Source organism: Pristiophorus japonicus, chromosome 15, assembly GCF_044704955.1.
Source record: "Pristiophorus japonicus isolate sPriJap1 chromosome 15, sPriJap1.hap1, whole genome shotgun sequence".
NCBI classification, from domain to species: Eukaryota; Metazoa; Chordata; class Chondrichthyes; family Pristiophoridae; genus Pristiophorus; species Pristiophorus japonicus.
The window spans coordinates 137,978,049-137,991,658 of NC_091991.1; the positions used below are offsets into that span (position 1 = coordinate 137,978,049).

General features: G+C 42.0%; 1 protein-coding gene across 1 annotated transcript in view; it reads right to left on the reverse strand.

Moving 5' to 3' along the window:
- Positions 1-12,354: 12,354 nt before the first annotated feature.
- The window catches only part of wdr90 (WD repeat domain 90), a 109,886-nt gene continuing 108,630 nt past the window's right edge, over positions 12,355-13,610 (reverse strand). The window contains exon 35 of the mRNA XM_070901756.1: positions 12,355-12,970. Coding sequence (XP_070757857.1) covers positions 12,792-12,970 — 179 coding nt within the window. The 3' untranslated portion in view covers positions 12,355-12,791. The remainder of the gene's footprint in view (positions 12,971-13,610) is intronic.

A 13,610-nucleotide genomic window follows, 5' to 3' on the forward strand; every position in this document is an offset into this window, starting at 1 on the left:
TTATTCACTCTTGATTTTTCCGTTTAAAACCTTTGATATGTGCTATTTTTGACACAAAGTAACAATGCATGGATGCAGGCAATTCTACATACTATGTTCCTTTTGACTAGAATAATTACTGGAAACTTTGTGAGTGTTCACTTTCTGAGATGTTAGAGTCACGAACCTCCGGAATACACTGCTCCTGGGTACCTTATGTATCTAGACTAGCTGGCTTAAATCTCACCTCCCCTGGATTTTAGGAAAACTTGTATATCTAACTGATACACGTCTACCTGCATGTATCTAACTGGTATAGCCATATAATCTTCATATCTGTAATTTTTCTCTGTCAGAAATGCACCGATTTTAAAGAGACACCCTACTATATACAATAGACAAAGACCTCCTGCACTTTTTACGACAAACTTTTACACGAATTATTAAAAGCGCTCGAACTAAACTAAGAACGATAGACTGAAGAGAAAACAGATATATCCTGAATTTCCCCAAAAATCTTCATTTTCTTGATCAATCTGAGTGAGACACGTCTCAGACGTCACTCTGGTCTCAATCACCTCACAGGTACCCTCAATGGCCTCTAAATCAAGTTGCTTCAGCTTCTCATATCTATTAACAAAGGGGCCGCACACTTGTCCCCCTTAACGAACCATCTGTGATTAATGCCTTGTTATCCATCCAAACATAAGGAATCTTGTGTTAGTTAAACCATGAAGGCTTATATAAACAATATCCCTTTTTCCTTGCATTCAGTCTGACTACTGATTCCATTTTAAGGACACATTTAAGGCAATTCTTAGAGCCTTTCGCCTACAGCATTTCTTGTCCATCATAGAAAGTGATCTGGAACTACCATACATGCACTTAATGACATTCCTTATTTGTCCATAGAACAGCAGAGTTAATGATCAATCACTGCAACTACTAGACAATGTTAAAGACTCTTGGGTGTGTCCTATCCACAAAAAGCAGGACAAATCTAACCTAGCTAATTACCATCTCATCAGCCTCCTCCCAATCATCGGCCAGGTGATAGTAAGAGTTATTAATAGTGATATCAAGCAATGCCTATCAAAAATCTGCTCAGTTCAGGTTCCACCAGAAACAGTCAGTTCCCGACATCATCACAGCTTTGATTCAGATATCAATGCTGGGCTGGAAGTCAGAGAGAAGGCAAGAGTAGCTACTCTTGACATTAAGGCAGCATTGGACTGAGTATGGCACCAAGGAGCTGTAGTAATACTGCAGTCAATGGGGGCAAAGGAAAAACCCCTCCAGTGGCTTGAATAACTTAAGTTAACACTTTAACACACGTGATTATCAGAGGCCAATCCTTGCAGCCCCAGGAGATTGTCAGAGTTCAGGAAAACATCCTCAGCCTAACCTTTTTCAGCTGCTTCATTAATGACCTTTCCTTCATTATAAGGGTAAGAGTGGATTGTTCACTGAGGATTCCTCAACATTAAGCTCCATTCATAACTGCTCCACAACAAAGCAGCTCATGCCAGCCTAAAGCATAACCTGGACAACATCCAAGCTTGATCTGACAAATGGCAGGTAACATGTGTGGCACATTAACCAGAAGCTTAACTACACCAACTATATCAACATCATGGCTACAAGAGCAAGGCAGAGGCAGGATACTCGAAGACAGAGCATGTTGCTTGATTGGCAATGCTGCCATTGGACTCAATAGCCACCCACTTCACCAATGGTGTACTATGGCTGTAGTACATATGATCTATAGGTTGCAAGTCACCAAGGTTACTTTGACAGCACTTCATTTCCTTGTGAACTCCACCATCCAAAAGGACAAAAACACAAGTTCTCTTCCAGGTTATAGGCAATCCTGACTTTGATATTTAGCATTGTTCTTTTATCATCACTGGGTCAATATCACGGAATTCCTTGACTAACACCATTGTGTGGGCATCATCAGCACAAGTACTGCAGTGGTTCAAGAAGCTGCACCACCATTTTCTCTCGGATGGGTAATAAATGCAGCCTTGCCAGTGTCATTTACACCCCAAAAACAAACAATATATCTCACGCCGCACCATCTGGTGAATGATTTGGATCACAAATCACTTTCCGGCAGCATACACAGCTTATATTTCTTGGTTGACTAAGTGGACAATGTGATTTTCTGGCCAGTCCGGGACAATTATTCCTCTATATCAAACAACATGGCTTTTCTGACTTTGTTTCTCCCTGATTATCTGTAGATATATAAATACTGATGAATATATCGCTGCAGGCATCAGCACAGTGAGCAGCAGCAGTAAGGAAAGCAAAACGGATCTTCGGCTTTACAGCCAGAGGAGCAGAGGAAGAGAGCACAAATCTAAGGAAATGATTGAGCTTGTATAGAACACTGACCTGGCCTGGTCTCACTTGGTGCACTGCGCACAGTTTCTGGTCATTGTATTATGAGGAAGACAACCAGGCATTGCTGAGAGTGCTGGGAAGGGCTACTATGTTGACAGCGAGGATAACGTTGTGAGGGGACGCTGCAAAAGTTGGGAACGTTTACGTCGAGAACGCTCGGTGACCTTATAGAAGTATGTAGATCCCAATGGGTATAGAAGGTAAATGTCATTATGCTTAATACAGTCACACATTCTATAAGCGACACAACCTTAAACTTAGAAGAGGGATAGTTGAAAGACTGGAAAATGTGTGGAAGGAACTGTCAAGAGGTAGTAGACGTTAATTGCATCAGCAACTTCAACAGTGTTGGATAAGTAATAGGTAAAATGAAAAATGACAATGGCTATCGTGGAATACGAATTTCCCAAACACTGAGGCCAGCCAATTGGACTGCAATAGTCTTATCGAGTCCTGTAAATTCGTATGTACTTAGCACATTTATCCCTGTATTCTCTACCTCAAACAGTTTTACACTGCCTGTTTCTCCCTTCATTTTTGACACAATCTATCTGTCTAATTGCTCTAGTTCAGATTCTACTCCAGTCACTGAAATAAATCCAACAAAATAAAACCTGCTATACATTTTTGGATAGATTCTCTTACAGTTTCCAATGTTGCTATGGCATTGCTCTGAATTTGAATAGTTACCTAAATACATTAAAACTCAACAATCATTCTGTTATATATGTGGACTTGTATTTACTCTGTACATCCACCAGAGGGCTCATCCCCTGGAGTTCCAAGGGATCCCATAATCCCTTGGGAGCACAGGTATTTAAGGAGGCTTCACAGGTTGGAGAGGCACTCTGGAGACCTGCAATAAAAGACAAAGGTCACACTTTACTTTGAGCTCACAGTGTTCAGTCTGACTCTTTCTCCATACACAACAACTGGCGATGAGATACAGATAGCGAACCCAAAGATGCAGAGAACAGTGGGCATCCTGGAGAAATTCTGAGGGGGAGATGATTGGGAAACTTTTGTGAAGCGACTCGACCCAATACTTCGTGGCCAACGAGCTAGATGGGGAAGAGAGCGCTGCCAAACGAAGGGCGATCCTCCTGACTGTCTGTGGGGCACTAACGTATGACCTCATGAAAAATCTGCTCACTCCAGCAAAACCCACGGAGAAATTGTATGACGATTTGTGCACACTGGTCCGAGAGCAGTTGAACCCGAAGGAAAGCATTCTGATGGCAAGGTACCGGTTCTACACATTCAAAAGGTCTGAAGGCCAGGAAGTGGCGAGTTATGTCACCTTTGCAGGACATTGCAAATTTGAAGGACATTTGGAGCACATGTTCAGAGACTTTTATGTACTTTGCATTGGCCACAAAACCATACTTCTCAAACTTTTGATTGTAGAGACCCCAACCTTGAGTAAGGCCATAGCGATAGCCCATGCGTTCATTGCCACCAGTGACAATACAAAGCAAATCTCTCAGCACACAAGTGCTGCTGCAAGTACTGTGAACAAAGTTATGTCATTTTCGAATTGTAACGTACAGGGCAGGTCACACATACCTGCAGTTGCATGTACGCAGATATCAGAGTCCACCATCAAGGGTGATGAATGCAAAGCCATTAACACCTTGTTGATGTTGCGGGGGTGATCATCATTTCCATTCATGCTGATATAAAGTACGTTTGCAAGGGCTGAGGAACAATGGGACACCTCCAACAAGTGTGCAGGCGAGCTGCAAAGCCTGTTAAACCTGCAAACCAGCATGTTATGTTGCAGAGGACAGATCCACAGAGGATCACGATGAACCAGAGCCTCAGATCGAGGAGGCAGAGGTACATGGGGTGCACACCTTCACCATGAATTGTCCCCTGATAATGCTGAATGTTGAACTAAATGGACTCCCGGTGTCAATGGAGCGGGACACAGGGGCAAGCCAGTCCATCATGGGCAAAAAGACTTTCTATGGTCCCACACTGCTCGGTAGGTGCTGGCTGGGAAAGATACGCTGGAAGTGGGATGATGTCCGAGCGCTATCGCCCGCTGACGACACTTCATATGCCCAGATCTTAAACAAATTTCCTTCACTGGTCGAACCAGGCATCGGGAAATTCCAAAGAGCAAAAGTGCAGATCCACCTAATTCTGGGGGCGTGACCCATCCATCACAAGGCGAGTGCAGCACCGTACATGAGAGAAAGGGTAGAGAGATCGAGCTAGGCCGGCTGCAAAGAGAGGGCATCATTTCACCGATCGAGTTCAGCGAGTGGGCCAGTCCTGTTGTCCCAGTCCTCAAGGGAGACAGCACCGTCAGAATCTGTGGCGATTACAAAGTAACTATCATTTCTTCCTGCAGGACCACTACCCAGTACCAAAGGCAGACGACCTCTGCAACGCTGGTGGGAGGAAGAACGTTCACGAAACTGGATCTGACTTCAGCTTACATGACGCAGGAAGTGGAGGAATCATCGAAGGCCCTCATCTGCATCAACACGCACAAAGGTCTTTTCATTTATAACAGATGCTCGTTTGGAATCTGATCAGCGGCGGGATTATTCCAGAGAAACATGGAAAGTTTACTGAAGTCGGTCCTGCACACTGTGGTCTTCCAGGATGACATCCTGGTCACAGGTCGGAACCTCCTGGAGGAGGTTCTTAGTCAACTCAACCACGTGGGGCTCAGGTTAAAACACTCGAAGTGCGTTTTCCTGCCATGTGAAGTGGCGTTCTTGGGAAGGAGGATTGCGGCGGACGGCATCAGGCCCACCAACGCGAAGACAGAGGCAATCGAGACCGCACAGAGGTCACAGAACGTGACGGAACTGTGGTCGTTTCTGGGACTCTTGAACTACTTTGGTAACTTCTTACTGGGTCTCAGCACACTGCTAGAACCACGACATGTCTTACTACAAAAAGGGGGCGAATGGGTTTGGGGCAAAAGCCAAGAAAATGCCTTTGTAAAAGCGAGAAAATTGTTATGCTCAAACAAATTGCTTGTGTTGTATGATCCATGTAAGCGTTTGGCACTAGCATGTGATGCGTCGTAATATGGCGTTGGGTGTGTATTGCAACAAGCTAATGATTTCGGGAAACTGCAACCGTTGCTTATGCATATAGGAGTCTGTCTAAGGCTGAGAACACCTACCGCATGATTGAAAAAGAAGCGTTAGCGTGTGTCTATGGGGTAAAGAAAATGCATCAATACCTGTCTGGGCTAAAATTCGAATTGGAAACTGACCATAAGCCACTTTTATCCCTGTTTTCCGAGAGTAAAGGAATAAATACCAAAGTATCGGCCCGCATCCAGAGATGGGCGCTCACATTGTCTGCATACAACTACGCCATCCGCCATAGGCCAGGCACAGAAAACTGCACTGATGCTCTCAGTAGTCTGCCATTGCCCACCACGGGGGTGGAAATGGCGCAGCCTGCAGATCTAGCCATGGTTAGGGAAGCATTTGCGAGTGAGCAATCACTCGTCACTGCCCGGCAGATCAAAACCTGGACAAGCCAGGACCCCTTATTATCTCTAGTCAAAAGCGGTGTGCTTCATGGGAGCTGGTCCAGTGTCCCAGTGGAAATGCAGGAAGAGATAAAGCCATTTCAGCAGCGCAAAGATGAAATGTCTATACAGGCAGACTGCCTTCTGTGGGGTAATCGAGTAGTGGTCCCCAAGAAGGGCAGAGACACCTTCATCAATGACCTTCACAGTACCCACCCAGGCATCGTAATGATGAAAGTGATAGCCAGATCCCACATGTGGTGGCCCGGTATCGATGCGGACTTAGAGACCCGCATTCACAGATGTAATACATGCTCGCAGTTAAGCAATGTACCCAGGGAGGCGCCACTAAGTTTATGGCCTTGGTCCTCCAAACCGTGGTCTAGGGTACACATCGACTATGCAGGCCCGTTCTTGGGTAAAATGTTCCTTGTGGTTGTAGATGCATACTCCAAGGAGATTGAATGTGAGATAATGTCAGCTAGCACGTCCACTGCCACTACTGAAAGCCTGCAGGCCATGTTTGCCACACACGGCTTACCCAATGTCCTGGTAAGCGACAACGGGCCATGTTTTACCAGTGCTGAGTTCAAAGAATTCATGACCCGTAACGGGATCAAACATGTCACATCTGCCCTGTTTAAACCAGCGTCCAATGGTCAGGCAGAGCGAGCAGTGCAAACCATCAAGCAAGGCGTGAAGAGGGTAACTGAAGGCTCACTGCAGACTCGCCTATCCAGAGTCCTGCTTAGCTACTGCACAAGACCCCACTCACTCACTGGGATCCCACCTGCTGAACTGCTCATGAAAAGATCGACATGAACAGGTAGAGAGCAGGCGGCTTCAACAAAGTGCATACCATGATAGCGCAAATGCGTCACGCGAGACTGAAATCAATGATCCTGTATTTATATTAAATTGTGGACAAGGTTCCAAGTGGCTTCCCGGCACTATCGTGGCCAAAGAGAGGAGCAGGGTGTTTCGGGTCAAACTTTCAAATGGACTCATTCACCGGAAACACTTGGATCAAATCAAACTCAGATTCATGGATTATCCTGAGCAACCCACCTTGGACCCTATCTTTTTTGATCCCCCAACATACACATCAGTGGCAATCAGCACCATGGTTGACCACGAAGCAGAACCCATCATCCACAGCAGCCCTGCAGGGCCCATCACACCAGGCAGCCCAGCTGCACAGTAGCCCAGCGAGGGTCCAACAAATGATTCAACAACATCAGCTTTCACACCGAGACGAGAAGGGCAAGAAGGGCCCCAGATCGACTCACATTGTAAATAGTTAACCATTGACTTGGGGGGGGGGGGGGGGAGAATGTTGTTATAGATGTGGACTTGTATTTACTCTGAACAGCCACCAGAAGGCTCGTCCCCTGGAGTCCCAAGGAATCCCATAATCCCTTGGGAGCATAGGTATTTACAGAGACTTCACAGGTTGGAGAGGCACTCTGGAGATCTGCAATAAAAGATAAAGGTCACACTTTACTTTGAGCTCAGTCTGACTCTTTCTCCATACACAACACATTCAACTGCTACACATATCCAATACAGAACAATTACTTATTCTGCGTCAGGGAGGATGTGGGGCGGGGGAGGAGGGCGATAGTTTTCAAATACAATGAGGAAGGGGTGATGACGGAATTTTTGACAAGGGGATAGTATCTGAGGAGAGAACCGCTTAGAAGGTAATCTTGCATTGGTAGCAAGAAGGGAAATAGGATGATCAGCAGTTTAGTGGAGATAAGGTTAAAGGTGGTGGGTTTCATAAAATAAAGAACAAACTTGTGTTAATTACGCACCTTTCATGGCCTCAGGGAACTCCAAAGTGCTTCATAGACAATGAAGAATTTTTGAAATGTAGTCACTGTCGTAATGCCATGGAAAAGATAAGTTTGAATAGGACATTAAGAGAGAAACTGAAGAAAGTTGCGGTTCAGGGCTAGGAAGGTTTGGCATCGTGAGCTAGAGGTAAGCAAGAGGGGCAGCTAAACATATGGTCTCGTTCTTAGTGGGGTCCTTGCACTTGTTGTTGGAGGTGAGGGTGAAGGGGATAGGGGGAGAGGGGTTTAAAGAGATGGTTGATAATGGAGAAAAGAAGCCAGGGATGATCCTGGAGTGGTGTGTGGTTTTGGTAGAAAAGAGTGAGACCTGATAATGCTTGATGTGGTCCTGCCAGGTGTGATGATGACTGGCTACACCAGTTGTATCCAGATATTTTTAAGTCTCTCCCCACCCTCCCTTGGACTTGAGAGAGCAAAGATGGGTCCTTAAAGAAAAATCTGTTCAACTGAACTATAATGGCAAATCAACCAAGTTAATGAGGGTTTCAGTTTGAAATTATAATTTTTGTGTAACACTGGAACAGGTAGTCCTACGAGACATGTTCATCATTAGTAGCACAAAAGCAGAGTTTATTAGTGGCCTTTGTTGACTGTAATTATTTATCCATTTTAATCATCTTGATTCTTTAATATATACTTACTTTTGACCAAAGTCTCATCAGTGTTCAGTTTTTATGGAAATCATGTTTCTAATAAAACAGGTCTATTATGTTAATTATTCACAGATAGTTGTTTATAGCCAAAAGTTCCAAATGTTGTATTGTGCAATGGTTTTACACATAATAAATTAAGTATGCAACAAAAACCATAGTTAAATTGTAGGAAGCAAAAACTTCTTAGAAATTCTGCAATGATTACTATTTACTTTGAAGTAAAAGTCATTTGTCTATTAATATTTATTTTTGTTGGGCAACACTTGCAGAATCTGATTTGACCATCAAACCACCTTTCAAATTGCTGTTGGCAGGAGCAGCAATCTTTAATTAATCTATGTAACATAAAACAGTTAGATCTTAGCAGGTGAAGGGTACTCCAAAGATCACTAGTCTTACCAGCAGAAATGTGCATAGAATTTGAAGACTTTGAAGGTTAATCACTGCTTCATTCATATAAAGCAAGAAAAATCCTATTAACAGCATAACAGTGTATGCGCATAATAATTTGAAACAGCAATTAAAATTGTGGAATGAAAAAAATAGTCCCACAATACTAATTTATATAACAGGCGTTTTAATTGTATATATAAGCTAAGCTTTTGTGCGATATAAAATTAACCAGTATAAAACCAAAACTATTTCCCCTGATTTATGGTACAGTACTTTATCTACAGTAAGTTATATGTAACAAAGAAGTGTTTGCTTTTGTACAATGACCAGAGAATGTTTATGCAACGAGTGGTCAGGATTTGGAACGCACTGCCTGATAGGGTGATGGATAGATTCAATAGTAGCATTTAAAAGGGAATCGGATAAAAACTTGAAGGAGAAAATGTTTTCGGAATATGGGGAAAGAGCGAGGAAATGGGACTAACTGGACTGTACAGATTCGATCGGCGGACTGGCTGTACAATTTTATGATTTAATGAGTAATTTTCAATTATTGTATGGAGTCACAAAGAGGAACTCATACTAATTCCAGAACTCTCTGCTGAAAGTACTTGCTTGTATTTAAACAAATTTAAGATTTAATTTCCAACACACTTTCAATGGCTGTTATGCCATAAGAAAGGTGATATAAAGGACAAAAATCAGGGACACTGAAGTCTCCCATCATAATTGTAATAATTCCCATTTACAAAGGAATGATCAACTTTAAACTAAATGTGTTCACTATTATTTATTACTTTAGAATATTGACCCAAGTATATGTTCATGTTTAAACTTATTTTTGGGTGAACCAGGGTATTATTGGTGAACCATAGATTATTATTTTTGGTACTGAACCATTGTCTTTTGAATTTTTACTTTAATTTAATCATACAAGGACCCTACTTCAGGAAGCAGCACTTGAACTCTTAGTTGAGAAATAAGGTATTGACTCAGTTTTATTGGCCCAGAATTTGTGGTCCGGATGACGGTGAACTGGCAGCGTTCGCCATCATTCTGCCTTTGAAACTGACCGCAATATCGGGATTTGGCCCCCACAGAGCCAGCAAACAATGAAATCATTCACACCAGGGAAACACACGAATACTTTGGCTCTTTCGTAGTAATCACGCTGTTAAATTCACCACTATAAGCTAGATCCAAAAGGATTCGGTGCAACTCGGGTTTTACCAACATATTGACTGCTAAACAAAGGTTATGGGCCTGAAAAATTAATTTTAATTGTGGTGTGAAATTTACCCATTTTAATAAAAATGAAAATTAAGAATCTTAGTTTATCCATCTTTATTCCATGTTTGCCTTTTTCCTAAGCGAGAGTCCCAATCTTTGTTTTGCTAATGTTGATTTCTGAGTTCTTTTCTCTCAATCTGGTTCAGTGAAATCACTGAGTCGAATACCGATTGTGCTTTAAACAAAGCAGTCTTTATTTTATCGGCCAAGACTTATCAGACAGAAGGTATACTCTCTCGACAGAGCGTACACACTTCCTACGGACAAGCGAAGTTACTTTGTAAAGCGACGACCATTATACATTTTTGAAAATAGATAACAATATACAATTAGATTGACATCCTAGTTCAGCCTATCCCTTTTGATCCTTCCTTTCCTTTGTCCACTCATGAGCCAACATCTATATGGGCTGTTTTTTTTACTAAAGCTCAGGCATTGCCTCTAAATGTTACAATTTTACTGGCGTGACTACTAACTGAAACCTTGCAATTCTGCTAATTGTGCTGATGTTGTATTTTCATTTATCCATATATCCATTTCATGTTACAATTTATACTGGCATGATTAGTAACTTAAAACCTTGAGAAAGTCTGTTAATTGTGCTGATGTTGTATTATTTGCAATCTGACATTCTCTTAGTTATTTTTCCATGGCTTATATAATACAACATCAGCACAATTAGCAGAATTGCAAGGTTTCAGTTAGTAGTCACGCCAGTAAAATTGTAACATTTAGAGGCAATGCCTGAGCTTGAGTAAAAAACAGCCCATATAGATGTCGGCTCATGAGTGGACAAAGGAAAGGAAGGATCAAAAGGGATAGGCTGAACTAGGATGTCAATCTAATTGTATCTTGTTATCTATTTTCAAAAATGTATAATGGTCGTCGCTTTACGATGTAACTTTGCTTGTCCGTAGGAAGTGTGTACGCTCTGTCGAGAGAGTATACCTTCTGTCTGATAAGTCTCGGCCGATAAAATAAAGACTGCTTTGTTTAAAGCACAATCGGTATTCGACTCAGTGATTTCAGTGAACCAGGTTGAGAGAAAAGAACTCAGAAATCAACACTCTAACATTTTTAAAGTTAGAATTTTAAGAGATTACTCACTTCCTTGTTCGCTGTCTGAACAAAATCTGCATTTTGATTGGCTGATTAGACTGCTTGTTGACGTCACAGCAACACGCACAAGGGAATCCCCACTAAACGCCGTTGATTTGAATTGAACGTTGGAAAACCCCAAGTTCTCGACAGAGATTGCAAGATCTTCGTGCAAAGCTCACTTTGAGGCTAGCGGCAAACGCCTTTGCCTCGTCGTTGATGCAAATTCCAGGCCACTATCTCCTTCTACATTTCATGTTTCTGACCTCTTACTGTCCTCTCCAAAAATAGTAGTCATATGTCAAACTAACACCCATCCCACGATCAGTCACTAGGACATATAGGGGCCAATTTTCAATTGTAGCACACATCAGGCGGGCAAGTGATGCCAAATCGCATTAGCAAGAGGCTCAAACTATTTTTGTCATTGGGCCTCATTTGCCCCATTTTTGGTGGGGCTTGCAGCCCCATTTATGGACTGCTGGTTAGATCACTCCATATCTAGTACCACTGGGCAAAAGCGTGCACTACCTATTCGTACCTGAAAATTGTGTCGGGGGTCTTACTGTTTCAGATGGGAACATTGGCCACCCATTTTGAGGCAGCTCGAAAATCGAGTTGTGTAAGCCTCGGGCACGATTTCAATGGGAAATTGTTCGAAAATGTTCATCCTGTTATTACCTCTTCATGTTGAAAATTGGGTTGGTAACATGACCACATTCATCCAAATCTCAGTGAAGAAATTCTGAAAATCCTTCAATACTGTGTAGGGTGGGGTCTGGTCGTGTGATTTTGATTTCCAGCTTAGTTTTCAGATACAATCTCTGTACTTGTGTCCCATTTGCATTTAAAATTACTTTAAAATACACCGGATCACTACAAAAGGATTTCTCACTATAAAGGATTTCTCACTATTTTTGACCAACGATTTGTTTCCAATTTATGGTTCAGTTGAGTAGGATTTCTTTGCTCTAACCCAGTGAACCACACAGCAAAGACAATCTGTCCCATGAACCGTGCAACAGAAATTACCTATCCTGCAGGCTGTGTAATGTTTCAGGACAGAACTGTAAAAACAGAACATTTAAAAAAAACAATTTTCAGCAATGTTTTGATGAAATGCAATTAAGTAGAACTGTCCATCACAAATCCTGAATCAACACTCCTATTGGAGATCAGTAATAAAGTTTTATTTATTGAAAAGTACAAAAATCATCTGTATAATAAAAATATTAAATGATCAGTGTTACTTCACAAGTAAAATCTCGCAATAAAACCTTACCTAGCCAAATTTAATTTAAAAAGTCTCAGTGCAACTATTCATAAAAACTCCACTGTGTGCAGTGCACCAACTACACCATTTAATAATGATTTCAACATTAATATCAATATCTTACATGACTTAATTTTTCCTCCTGCAATAGCAGATGCCCTTTACAAAGCAATCTTCGGAACTGTAAAATTGTGTTAGGATTGAGCTATATTATGAGGCCTCTACTGTGAAAAAAGCCATATGAAATATGTGAACTCAGAGGATTATAAAGGAGATGATAGCAGTGACGCAGCAAATACACCCTTCATGTTTGCTGTGGGAGCTTAGAGATATTATACATTGGTGAGATTGCTGTGTAGTTTCTGGACCTCCCAGACAAGCACCTCATTGTATGCGACGGATAGGAAGAATTTCCCAGATGGTGTGAATCGACTGAAGTGAACGGTATCATTATGTCCAGTGAAATCCTGGAATTTTCCACAAGGGTATTGAATTAGCTTCAGCAGTCTCCCTGGACAAAACCAGAAACAAGATAGATAACTTTAAAAGTCTTGGACGTGAAGCAATATTCTGAACTGGAGTTTGAACAGTTTGCCAACATCGCAACAGAATGTGTTAAAGGCAAAGTTCAGGCTCCAAATAACTTCTATTTAATACACCAATTGCCTACTGGTATTGCAACCTCCTCTTCATCGAAACAACAAAAAAAACACAACAGGTCTTGGAACCAACTTGATGTCGTATTTAGGTTTAAATACCAATTAAACAGGTAGTTCAGTACCATACAGAACTGAAAGGGTTGATCTCAAGTCTCTGCTGAATTCGTTGATTCAACCAAGCATTACAATTGACCTGTATGCCCACTCCTGGAGGGGAAAGTAAAAAAAAACATCAAGGATTCCAATCCTTAGTTACCAGAATTTTTAAACATTTAAAATGTAAACGTAATACATGCTCCTTGTGGGGTCTTGCTTTTATTTATTTTTTAATTTGTTCTTGGGATGAGGGTGTTGCTGGCAAGGCCAGCAGTTATTGTCCATCCCCAATTGCCCAAGAGAAGATGGTGGTGAGCCGCTGCCTTGAACTGCTGCAGTCCATGTGTTGAAGGTACTCTCACGGAGTTCCAGGATTTTGACCCAGTGACGATGAAG